Consider the following 13022-nt stretch of genomic DNA (forward strand, 5'->3'; position numbering starts at 1 on the left):
TGTGGAATGCTCTCCCTGAAAACATCAGGGCCTTGTGGGACCTGCCACAATTCTGCAGGGCCTGCAAGACGGAACTGTTTAAAATAGCTTTCAACGTCTAGGGGGGGGGGGGGGGGCGTGCGGGGGGGGGGGGCGACCACCACTCCACAGCATTGACAACTTTAACCGTGTAGAGCACTAAATAACATTTAACAATATCAATGCCCATCTTGGATTTTTACGGACTGTAAATTGTATGAGATGACTTTTATGGTATATCTGTTTTTAATTTTTATGCTATTTTAACTGTTGTTAGCTATCCTGAGCCTGTTCGGGGAGGGCGGGATATAAATATGATGAAAAAAGGCAGTCCCCCCCATGCAAGTGCCAGTCGTTTTCGACTGGGGTGACATCGCATCACAAGGTTTTCACGGCAGCCTTTTTTTACGGGGTGGTTTGCCATTGCCTTCCCCCAGTCATCTCTGCTTTCCCCCCAGCAAGCTGGGTACTCATTTGACCAGCCTTGGAAGGATGAAAGGCTGAGTCAACCTGGAGGTGGCGACCTGAACCCAGCTTCCGTCGGGATCGAACTCAGGTCGTGAGCAGAGGAGTCGGACTGCAGTACTGCAACTTTACCACTCTGTGCCACGGGGCTGCCTATAAATATGATAAAATAAAAATACTATGCTATGCTATGCAGGTGGATAACTGTGTAAGTCTGAAGAAGCAGAACAAAGTTTGAGTCCCGTGGCACCTGTAAGACCAACAAAGTTTTGCTCAAGGTATGAGTTTTCATGTGCATGCCCACTTCCTCAGATACAACGAAGTGGAATTCACCAGACCGTACATATATAAGACAGAGGTTGAACATCAAATTAGCATACAGCATAACAAAGATTTTTTTAACAGATGCAAACAGGAATAGCAGGCTTCAGTTTAGAAGGTCCCCACTATTTGGATTTATTTGTGGCACGAAACCGGATCTCTTTCAACGATTGTCAGGCCACGCTTTGGTTCAAGATCAAGCCGCAAACTCAGAATTTAGCCTTCTTATCGGCAAAGAGAAATCTTCTGGGTTTATCATTCTGTTGGGGAAATCAAATAAAACAAGTTCAATAAAAATAAATGTATTTTGGAACAGCTGTCGATGGCTGAGGCGCAGCCCTTGGGGGTAATTTTGACGGAGCTGGGGTACATTAGTGTTTTTATTCTGCCTGCTTTTTTAAATCAAAGCAGAATAACACATCCCCAATGGCATTTTGGAAACCACTGTTTCCAAATTCTGCCTGAATTATCTTGCTAAATAATTATCACTCTGTTTACACAAGGGCTTGAATTATCTTGCTAAATAAACCGGAAAGGGGGGGGGGGAACCTGAGATCAGGTGTGGGATGAACCAACACAAATCCTGAGTCCATTATCTCAGTATATAGAAAGGTTTGTACAGGAGAAGGGGGTCTTTTGAGCACCTTTTTTATAGGCGAAAAGCAAGAGTATTCATGAAATAATTACCGTCGGGGTGGAATTCTAGCAGGAGCTCCTTTGCATATTAGGCCACACACCCCTGATGTAGCCAATCCTCCAAGAGCTTACAAGGTTCTTTTTTGTAAGCCCTTGGAGGACTGGCTACATCAGGGGTGTGCAGTCTAATATGCAAAGGAGCTCCTGCTAGAATTCCACTCCAATTACCATTAATAATTCCCTTATTTTGATGGCCCAGGATAGCCCGATTCTGAAAGCTAAGCAGGGTCAGTCCCAGTTAGTATTTCGGTGGAAGACCACCAAGGAAGTTGAGGGTCATTATGCAGAGATAGACAATGGCAAGCCACGTCTTCCCTTGAAAATCCTTCTGGGTCACCATAAGTCAGCTGCCATTTGATAGTGCTTTTCACCAATATGTATAACGCTGACTAATAAGTGGGAAGCCATCTTTGAACCAGTTGAGGTATACAAGTATTACTTAAGAACATAAGAGAAGCCATGCTGGATCAGGCCAATGGCCCATCCAGTCCAACACTCTGTGTTACAGAGTGGCCAAAACCCCCAAGTGCTATCAGGAGATCCATCAGTGGGGCCAGGACGCTAGAAGCCCTCACACTGTTGTCCCTCCCAAGCACCAAGAACACAGAGCATTACTTGCCCCAGACAGAGAGTTCCATCTATACCCTGTGGCTAATAGCCACTGATGGACCTCTGCTTCAGATGTTTATCCAATCTCCTCTTGAAGCTGGCTATGCTTGTAGCCACCACCACCTCCTGTGGCAGTGAATTTTACGTGTTAATCACCCTTTGGGTGAAGAAGGACTTCCTTTTTTAGCACTGTGATGTATTTTTGGATAGCAACTCCCCCTCGACCACCGACATTCATATTCTTTAGCGTTAGGTTGAATGTTCAACCATACCTTTTGACTTGGCTTCACCCCTGCTCCTTTCCCAGGGACAAAGGAAATTTTCTCATAGATGTCATCTCCAGCGCCAACATGCTTTGTCGATGAGCTTTTGGATAAATGCGCCGGGATCTTTTCGTACGTATTCTCGGAATAGTTCTGTGTCCTGGATGAGCGGCTGCTCTTTGCACAGGCTTGTTTGTAAACCTCTTTGGCCTTCAGCGCCGAAGATTTCGGAAGGCTTTCTGAATCACGCTCATGGACCCTGCGCTTAGGCCACTCAAAAGGAATTCGCTCGTAAGGGTCATCACCAAGGGGCAGGGTGGGTTTCTGTGATTTCAGTTTATGGATTTGGCCGTACAAGTCAGCCCCGGAGGAATCAGAGAAAGTCTCGGAAGGGGACAGCATTTGACGCCTTTCACTAGTTGTCGTAGAGGTTGAATATGATACCAGCGGCTCTTCCTGTAATCTTTGGGACTCCATGGAGGTCTTTGGTTTATCGGGTAATTTGGGGGATAGTTTGGGAGGAGAATTCAGGCTGGACTTTCTTGGCATGGTAAGAGAGAAAGGTGGACTGCTCTGGGTCTCTGGGTGGGTCAAAGTGCTCTTGTGTTGGTCTACGCTAATTTCCGAATAGGTAATTCCTGGACAGCCAGCCTCCTCGGATTTTTTGCCGTATAATTTATCGAATGGCTTAAGACTCGTATTTTTGTGATGGAGGCCAGGATCGTCTAGACCTGGTGGGCGATCGGCAAAAGATTGATCCGCGTCGGGTGTGTCCTCCAAGGTTTTATCTTTCAGGTGCTTTGGTAAAGTGTAAGCAGTTGCATCGTTTCCAGAGGCCTCCTCGAAATATTCTGCCATCAACGAAGTGCTCCTGTCTGGAATGGGTGGGGTTGCATCAGGCTCCTAAGATGATAGAGGGAAGAAAGAAAGAAAGAAAGAAAGAAAGAAAGAAAGAAAGAAAGAAAGAAAGAAAGAAAGAAAGAAAGAAAGAAAGAAAGAAAGAAATAGAGATGAATGGTCAAACTGGGACATGATGACCTTCCGATGTGGGAAGATGGTCTATGCCAGGGGTATCAAACATGCACTTTGGGCCTCCTATCAGGCCTCCTATCAGGCACTCAAGCAACTGGCTGGCGTCTGCTTCCTTCTCCCTATATCTTGCTTCCTTCTGCATCACAGCTTGCTTTGCAAGGCTTGCTCAATTGCACAGCAGCTACAGAGCAAAACCTCTATTTTCTCCATCGGCTGAGGCTCCTCCCTTGGGGAGGAAGGGGGGAGGAATAGCTTGCTTTGCCAGGCTCTCTCAATCGCACAGCAGAACTACTGAGCCAAGCTTCTCTTCCTTCTATTGACTGAGGCTACTCCCCCCCCCCCCAGTCCCTTGGGGAAGGAAGGAAAGAGCCAGAGCTTCCTTTGCCCAGTTCCCTGGATCCCATGGGAGAAATACAAAGAAAGCATCTTTAAGACCAATGAGTGCTAACGTTTTAAGCATGTTTTGAGGATTTTTTTAAAAATTGTGTTTGCCTGTGTTCTTTATAAAATTTATATATCGGCTACCTAATTTTAAATAGGTACACACATGGCCCAGCTTGACATGGCCCGGCCCAACAAGGTATCATTTATCTCAGATCCGGCCCTCATAACAAATGAGTTCGACACCCCTCGACTATGCAGACAGCCTTTGTTTCAACCTGTTTCAGGTTGCTTGCTAAGAAATGCAATTATTGTTTCTTTCTCACATCACACCAGATGCAATGTGTTATGCTTAACAGCAACAAAGGGAGAAGATCGTGCCTAGGCTGAGGATACAAGAAGTATCACAAGCCACAATAACAAATCTATATTTAAAATATTTGTGTAAATTCTCAAATAAAAAGCTTGATGGAGAATGATATTAAAGCCGAAGGAATAAGGAAAGAACAAACAGAAATGGAAAGAGTTCTGCTTGGAGACAATGAGAAATTAATCTCAAAAGTATACAAATTACTTTTACAATGGTCTACAGAAGATGAAGTAGTGAAATCTCAAATGATAAAATGGGCAATTAATGTAAATAAAGAAATAAAGATGGAATCTTGGGAGTATCTGTGGAAGAACTCTATGAAACTCGCAACATGTCATAGTATTAAAGAAAACTGTTTTAAGATGATGTATAGATGGTATATGACTCCAAAAAAAAATAGCAAAGATGAATAACAAGATGCCAGATAGGTGTTGGAAATGTAAAAAGCATGAAGGTTCTTTCTACCATATGTGGTGGACTTGTGAAAGGGCTAAAATGTTTTGGCAGATGATTCAGCAAGAGATCTCTAAGATTCTGGGATATGAATTCAACAAAGAGGCAGAGACTTTTCTGCTGGGATTACAAATGGAAAAATTTCCAAAAGAAGATAGAACTTTAATATGGTACTTGCTCTCAGCTGCTAGGACATTGTATGCGCAGTTATGGAAGCAAGAAAAAATACCAGAAAAATGGGACTGGATTACAAAAGTTATGTCATGGAGTGAAATGGACAAATTAACAAGAAAATTAAGAGACTATGACTTAGAACTTTTTAATGCGGAGTGGAAGAAATTCAGAAGATACGTAGAGAAAGAGTGGAAAATAAAAGGACATTGGACAATTTTTGATGATTAAGATTTTTATAGTTTAAAGGTACCTTTAATATTTGTTTTTTTAAAAAAATAACACTGGCGGGGGTCAAGTAACGGAGGGAGGGGTGGGAGGAAAGTAAGATATGGGGTAGAACGATTTTTTTTTTATTTTAAGCTCTTTATAAGTTGTAGATATAATTCTGCTACCATATGTTACTAATAAATTTGTTTATACACAAAAAAAATAAAATATTTGTGTAAATTCATACAATCAAGTAAATTCATGCAAATTCATCCAGTCATACTGAATTCATTCGGTGTAAAATTACGATATTGATTTGTTATTGTGGACTGTAATGCTTTCTGTATCTTCTGTTATCAATAACTTGGTAGCCCCACTAGTTTGTCCAGATAAAATTAGTACGTCAGGGTTCTTGTCTTCTAAGTGCTAGAAGAGTTTATCTGGGGAAGCATATGGAGAGGACAGCCATTGTGGTGTAGTGATTAAGAATGTCAAATTAACATCCGAGAGACCTGAGTTCGAATCCCCACTTGTCTTTAGAACTCACGTCTTCCGGGTGAGCCTCCAGGCTCCAGCCTTGCCTCTCCTTCGACAGGGACTTCTGATGTTCTTGAAGCGTCTGCCTCAACTTCACAGACCGCTGACTAGTAATGTCCATCTCTGCAGGGCTGGTGGTAGGAGAGCTGCTACATCCTTGCCTGACCAGTTCTGGACTTTGCTTCGCAGGCGTTCTCTGCTCCAGAGAAATTTCATCATATATGTTTTTTTCTTCCGGCTGCAGAGACAGAGGAAAGGGATTGAAAATCAAAGAAGAAATATAAAGACTGATGAATAAAATACTGTGGGATTCTGCAAGGCTTTTTATTAATTCCTATTATCAAATGGAAGAAGATCTTAGGTTTATACTCCGCCCCTCTCTCTGAATCAGAGTCTCAGAACGGTTTATAATCTCCTTTACCTTCCTCCCCCACAACAGCGACCCTGTGAGGTGGGTGGGGCTGAGAGAGCTCACCCAGAAGCTGCTCTTTCAAGGACAACTCTTGTGAGAACTATGGTTGACCCAAGACCATTCCAGCAGGTGCAAGTGGAGGAGTGGGGAATCAAACCTGGTTCCTCCAGATAAGAGTCTGCTCACTTAGCCACTATAACAAACTGGACTTATAGACAGCCAGTGTGGTGTAGTGGTTAAAATCACAGTTCAGGACTGTTTTAATCACATAAAGTCCTAAACAAAACCATCTTCAGATGCCTCCTAAAGATCAAAAGTAAGGGGGCCAGGTATACCTTCCTGAGATATTGTTCCATAATTATGGGGCTGTCACTGAAAAGGCCCTGTCTCATGTACCCATCACATGAGCTTCTTGCCTGTGATCTTAATTTCCCAGCAGGGACATGCGGGACAAGACAGTTGCTCATATACCCCAGTCCCCAGCTTTCTTTTGTCCCCCATCCCTGTGACTCTTCTTGAGTCTTTCAGCAGAACCGGCTCTTTATCTGGAGGAAAGCTCTGTTCATTGGAGAAAGTCTCTTCACGGGGGCGGGGGGGCGGGTAGGGGGTAGGAATACAACCCAGAAAACTTCCACTAGTGTTGATAGTCCGTTTATACACCCCAAGCATAATTAATACATGGAATTCACCAAAGAGTAATTAGCACATGGAATTCACTGCCACAAGAAGTGGTGGCAGCTACAAGCATGGACAGCTTCAAGAGGGAATGGGATCAACATATGGAGCAGAAGTCCATTAGTGGCTATTAGCCACAAGGAATGGATGGAACACTCTGTCTGGGGCAAGTGATGCTCTGTATTCTTGGTGCTTGTGGGGGCAACAGTAGGGGGAGCTTCTGGAGTTCTGGCCCCACTGGTGGACCTCCTAGTGGCACCAGGGTTTTGGCCATTGTGAGACACAAAGTGTTGGACTGAGTGGGCCATTGGCCTGATTCAACATGGCTTCCCATATGTTTTCCCTGGTCTACTCAAAAGACAGCTTTCCACTCCGCTAAAAGGAAGTGAATGACTTTACCATTGCTTGGGGGAGGGTGAAATCAGGGGATTTTTTTCAGACTGTGACCCACCTTTGAACAGGTCACAGTAAGATTCTCTCCAAATGGCTCAATTTCAGACTTCTGGTAGTATCTGATCAATTCGGCGAGGCTTTCATGATTCCGGGTGTCTCCCGAAATGACATAACGTCCATTCTTTGGGCAACTGATGACAAAATGGCGGCACCGATCTCTACCCCTGCAACCAAGACATGGCGGAGAGAACATCAATTGATTTAGGGATGTAACCCAAGCTATCCATGGGTGACTCTGGGCAAAGAACCCCAAGCGATGGATACTACAAGAAGCTACTGAAATCTTAACATCAAAGCACATATTTTCACGCCATGTCGTACAACCAAGAAGAAACGAAAAGTAAGCCCATCAAATTATTTGCAAACAACCACACCATTCAATGAAAAATATGGCTCCCCGGTTGTTAACTGGCGAACAGAACGTGAGCCGAACTGGTAAAAAGTTACGGTAGTCTCCTGTGCAAGCACCAGTCGTTTGACTCTGGGGGGACGTTGCATCACATTTTCACAGCAGACTTTTTACAGGGTGGTTTGCCATTGCCTTCCCCAGTCACCTGCACTTCCCCCTCAGCAAGCTGGGTACTCATTTGACCGACCTCAGAAGGATGGAAGGCTGAGTCAACCTGGAGCCGGCTCCCTGAACCGAACTCAGGTTGTGAGCAGAGAGCTTGGACTGCACTACTACAGCTTTAGCACTCTGCGCCACGGGGCTGGCAAGTGCTCAAACACCCCCAATCTTCAGTTCCCTTTGCTCCATTTGCTGTAATGTCAATTCTTGTAAATCGCCGGGGAGAAGGTGTCCTGTACTCCTCAAAGTTTGATGGCTGTACAGAAATAAGGATTAATAAAATAATGCCCCACCCCTGAGCATTCCATAATTCCCCGCTTTCTAAGAAGAACTTGGTACCGTCTTGCCAAACCCTCATCGAATTTAAGCAGCACCAAAATGCTTACCTTTTGGAAGAGAAGCAGTGTGAATTCATGGCCAATCACAGGGGACGGATTGAATCAGGAGGTGTAAGGCCAGAATTCCTTGACCTGGGTAGCCCAAACTAGCTCGATCTCATCAGATCTCAGAAGCTAAGCAGAATCAGCCCTGGTTAGTCCTTGGATGGGAGAGACCCCCAAGGAAGCCCGGGGTCATGGCACAGAAGCTGGTAAGGGCAAAACCCCCTCTGTTTGTCTCTTGCCTCAAATTCCCTACAGGGTCGCCGTAAGTCAGTTGAGATTTCACAGCACTTTCCACCCCTGCCAATGTTTGGGAGTGAGAAACAGGGAGAGCAAGTACCATATCATAAGTACGTGGAAATGGACACCCCTTTTTGCATTTGACCACAAAAGAGCTCCAACCGCAAGAAGGCTGTCGAAATGACGTCTCTAAAAAGTAACCAGCCCAGTTTTGCATGAAGTTCTATCTCCTTTGTCATTTGTGGCGTTCGTCAGGTCTGGCTAACTTCTGCTTTCTTTGGGGTGGGGGGGTGGGGCTCTGTTTCTCAGATGAACAACACTAGCACCGAACTGTTTTAATTGTTATTTATTGAACGTCGAATGTTGTATGATTTTAAATGTATCACGAATGTTTTACTGTGATTTTATTTCTTGTGAGCCGCCCTGGGCAGGATATAAAGCTAATAAATAATAATAATAATAATATCTAGAAGGTGGGCAGCTTTGCCCTGTTTTGTGAAGAGCCAGTGTGGTGTAGTGGTTAAGAGCGTTGGACTAGGATGAGGATCTAGGAGACCCGAGTTCGAATCCCAATTTGTGTTGTGGAAGCTCGCTGGGTGGGCTTGGGACAGCCATATTCTCTCAGTCTAACCTACCTTGCAGGGTTGTTGCGAAGGCACCATGAGTGAGAGAACAGTGTAAGCCAACGATCCCCAGTGTAGTGCCTGTAGGCCGGCACCTTTCCTGGTGCCCACCAAATGTTTTTAAAAAGTGGGTGGAGCCAGGTAGGAATTTTGCCAGCAAGGTTTTGATTGGACTTTGGAAGAGTTGATTGGCTGTGTAGGTTTTTTTTTTTTTTAAAGTGTTGCATTGGCAGCAGCTGCCACCAGAACACAAAAATCTTCACTGTGTGACAGAAGGGAAGCTGCAGCAGCCATTTTGTGGCTCTGCCTCTGTTGGCAGCCATTTTGTGACTGTGGTCACCAGGCTGTGTCAGAATTCCAAAGGTTCCTGCCAGCTCAAAACTGTTGGGGACTCCTAATGGGTGCTGCTTTGAATCCCTATCAAGGAGAAAAGCGGGGTACAGATGAATTAAAGCAGGGGTGGCCAAACTATGGCATGGGGGCCACATGTGGCTCTTTCACACATATCGTGTGGCTCTCAAAGCCCCCTGCACCCCATTGGCCAGCTTGGAGAAGGCATTTCTCTCTTCAAATCACTTATTTCTCTCTTCAAATCACTTATCTGAGCCAAGCCAGCCAGCCAGTTTGGAAAAATGCATTTAAAATTAAAATTGCTTTCTTTCCACCACTCCCACCCTCACTCCCATTTATTTTCCTTCCTTCCTTCCTTTCTTGTGGCTCTTGAACATCTGATGTTTATTCTATATGGCTATTTGGCCACCCCTGAATTAAAGGAATGAATGAATGAATGAATGAATGAGCAAATGAATATAGGTTTTCGGTAGACTTCTTGTTGACCATAGTTAGAAACAGGATGCTGGGTTAGATGCGCCATAGATCTGACCCAGCAAGGCTCTTCCTCTTCTCTCGTGGCAGGGGGAACTGCTTGGGCAGATCACAGCGTCCCAAAAATCATAAGCAAATGATCTAAAAGAGTGGTTGCCCATCTCAAAAGGGAGGTGCTGAATTCAAGGGCTTACCTATAGGAGAGAATATAGCCAAACGCTCTTTCACGTAGCCTGATGAGAAAGCAGCCGAGGTCTCGATCCCTCAGGAGCTCTTCTGTCTGCCTGTGAAAAGGGAAGAGTTTCCATGAACTTGGAGTACTGTGTACAATTCTGGTCACCGCACCTCAAAAAGGATATTATAGCATTGGAAAAAGTGCAGAAAAGGGCAACGAAAATGGTTAAAGGCTTGGCACACTTTCCCTATGAAGAAAGGTTAAAACGCTTGGGGCTCTTTAGCTTGGAGAAATGTCGACTGCGGGGTGACATGATAGAGGTTTACAAGATAATGCATGGGATGGAGAAAGTAGAGAAAGAAGTACTTTTCTCCCTTTCTCACAATACAAGAACTCGTGGGCATTCGATGAAATTGCTGAGCAGACAGGTTAAAACGGATAAAAGGAAGTACTTCTTCACCCAAAGGTAACATGTGGAATTCACTGCCACAGGAGGTGGTGGTGGCTACAAGCATAGCCAGCTTCAAGAGGGGATTGGATAAATATATGGAGCAGGGGTCCACCAGTGGCTATTAGCCACAGCATATTGTTGGAACTCTCTGTCTGGGGTATTCTTGGTGCTTGGGGGGGGCAGTGGGAGGGCTTCTAGAGTTTTGGCCCCACTGATGGACCTCCTAATGGTGCCTGGGGTTTTGGCCACTGTGTGACACGGAGTGTTGGACTGGATGGGCCTTTGGCTTGATCCAACAGGGATTGTCTTATGTTCTTATGACTCGACACACCGGAAACTGCCTTCTACTGAATCAGACTTTGGTCCATCAAGGCCAGTCTTGTCAACGCAGACTGGCAGCTGCTCTCCAGGGCCTCAGGCAGAGGTCTTCCCCATCATCTACTGCCTGGTCCTTTTAACTGGAGATGCTGGGGATGGAAACTTGGGACCTTCTGCAGATGTTCTACCATTGAGCCATGGCCCCTTCCTTATAACACATGAATACATGAAGCTGCCATATACTGAATCAGACCCTTGGTCCATCAGGGTTGATACTGTTCACTTGGACTGTCCACGGCTCTCCAAAATCTCAGTCTTTGCACATACCTACTATTAATCCTTTTAACTGGAGATGCTGGGGATTAAGCCTGGAACCTTCTGCATGACGGCCAGATGCTCAGTCACTTAGCCATGCCTCACTATCCACTTTTTAAACATTGTTTCTGCCTTTAAAAAGATCAGCATTTCGCCTTTTTATGTCTATTGTATGTATAGCTTGCATGCATTAGATAGGGGAGGGACGGTGGCTCAGTGGTAGAGCATCTGCTTGGGAAGCAGAAGGTCCCAGGTTCAATCCCTGGCATCTCCAAAAAATAGTCCAGGCAAATAGGTGTGAAAAACCTCAGCTTGAGACCCTGGAGAGCAAGGGAGGGATGGTGGCTCAGTGGCAGAGCATCTGCTTGGTAAGCAGAAGGTCCCAGGTTCAATCCCTGGCATCTCCAACTAAAAGGGTCCAGGCAAATAGGTGTGAAAAACCTCAGCTTGAGACCCTGGAGAGCAGGGGAGGGAAGGTGGCTCAGTGGCAGAGCATCTGCTTGGTAAGCAGAAGGTCCCAGGTTCAATCCCTGGCATCTCCAAAAAATGGTTCTTAGGAAGGGAATTGAAAACAAATCAGCCAGTATCATAATGCCCCTGTATAAATCGATGGTGTGGTCTCATTTGGAGTACCGTGTGCAGTTCTGGTCACCGCACCTCAAAAAGGATATTATAGCATTGGAGAAAGTTCAGAAAAGGGCAACTAGAATGATTAAAGGGCTGGAACACCTTCCCTATGAAGAAAGGTTGAAACGCTTAGGGCTCTTTAGCTTGGAGAAACGTCAACTGAGGGGTGACATGATAGAGGTTTACAAGATAATGCATGGGATGGAGAAAGTAGAGAAAGAAGTACTTTTCTCCCTTTCTCACAATACGAGAACTCGTGGGCATTCGATGAAATTGCTGAGCAGACAGGTTAAAACGGATAAAAGGAAGTACTTCTTCACCCAAAGGGTGATTAACATGTGGAATTCACTGCCACAGGAGGTGGTGGCAGCCACAAGCATGGCCACCTTCAAGAGGGGGTTAGATAAAAATATGGAGCAGAGGTCCATCAGTGGCTATTAGCCATAGTGTGTATGTGTGTGTGTGTATATATATATATATTTGGCCGCTGTGTGACACACAATGTTGGACTGGATGGGCCATTGGCCTGATCTAACATGGCTTCTCTTATGTTCTTATGGTCCAGGCAAATAGGTGTGAAAAATCTCAGTTTGAGACCCTGGAGAGCGGCTGCCAGTCTGAGCAGACAATACTGACTTTGATGGACCAAGGGTCTGATTCAGTAGAAGGCAGCTTCATATATGTTCATATATACCAGCCACCCCACTATGAGTCTATGATACAAACAGCAATTCATGAGGAACAGAAAACCACAGAAGAAAACGCAAAAAGAAAGGAAACCAGGATTTTTTCTCTAATCCCCCAGCAATATTAGCTTTTTTCCTTGAAAAGGGCAGCTTCTGGGAGAACTCTCTCAGCCCTGCCCACCTCACAGGGTGTCTGTTGTGGGGGAAGAAGATAAAGGAGACTGTGAGCCTCTCTGAGACTTTTTCAGAGAGAAGGGCTGGATGTAAATCTACGGTCTTCTTCTTCTGTTCGGGTTTTCAAGGCAAGGAACAATTCAGAGGGGGTTTGCTCTTGCCTGCCTCTGTGTCACAATCTTGGCCTGTCTTGCTGGTCTCCCATCCAAATTCTGACCAGGGCGGACCCTGCTTAGCTCATGAGATCTGACAGGGTTGGACTAACCCGGGCCGGTCAAGTCTAGGCTAACTTCAGCTGCATCAAATAATTTTTAAAAGCGATAAATCTCTTAGAATGTCATCAGATGACGGCCAAATTTTCAGAGCCTTGCCTCGGACAAGCATCCTCAAATTTTAAAAAACATCAGGCAGCTGAAGCTTTTCCCGTTGACTGACCTCTGGATTGGGAAAAGCCTCACCCACCGAATGCCTGCCTTGCTTAATTTTGTCTCTTAGCAAGATTTGAGTTGCCAATTCCCATTCGTGCAAGCTGCAAAGTAACACTGTATTGTAATATGTGAGCGATTGCCTTTAG

At 45.1% G+C, this 13022-nt stretch overlaps 1 protein-coding gene across 1 annotated transcript; it reads right to left on the reverse strand.

Moving 5' to 3' along the window:
• Window positions 1–978: 978 nt before the first annotated feature.
• Window positions 979–8053, reverse strand: SH2D7 (SH2 domain containing 7). Its single transcript, XM_060259994.1, has 5 exons — window positions 8021–8053; window positions 7065–7230; window positions 5537–5764; window positions 2382–3275; window positions 979–1064 (listed from the first exon to the last, which is right to left on the reverse strand). The coding sequence occupies exons 1-5, from the start codon at window positions 8047–8049 to the stop codon at window positions 1014–1016; spliced, it is 1368 nt and encodes a 455-aa protein (XP_060115977.1). The 5' UTR covers window positions 8050–8053; the 3' UTR covers window positions 979–1013.
• Window positions 8054–13022: the final 4969 nt, after the last annotated feature.

This window comes from Heteronotia binoei, chromosome 19, assembly GCF_032191835.1.
Source record: "Heteronotia binoei isolate CCM8104 ecotype False Entrance Well chromosome 19, APGP_CSIRO_Hbin_v1, whole genome shotgun sequence".
Lineage (NCBI taxonomy): Eukaryota > Metazoa > Chordata > Lepidosauria > Squamata > Gekkonidae > Heteronotia > Heteronotia binoei.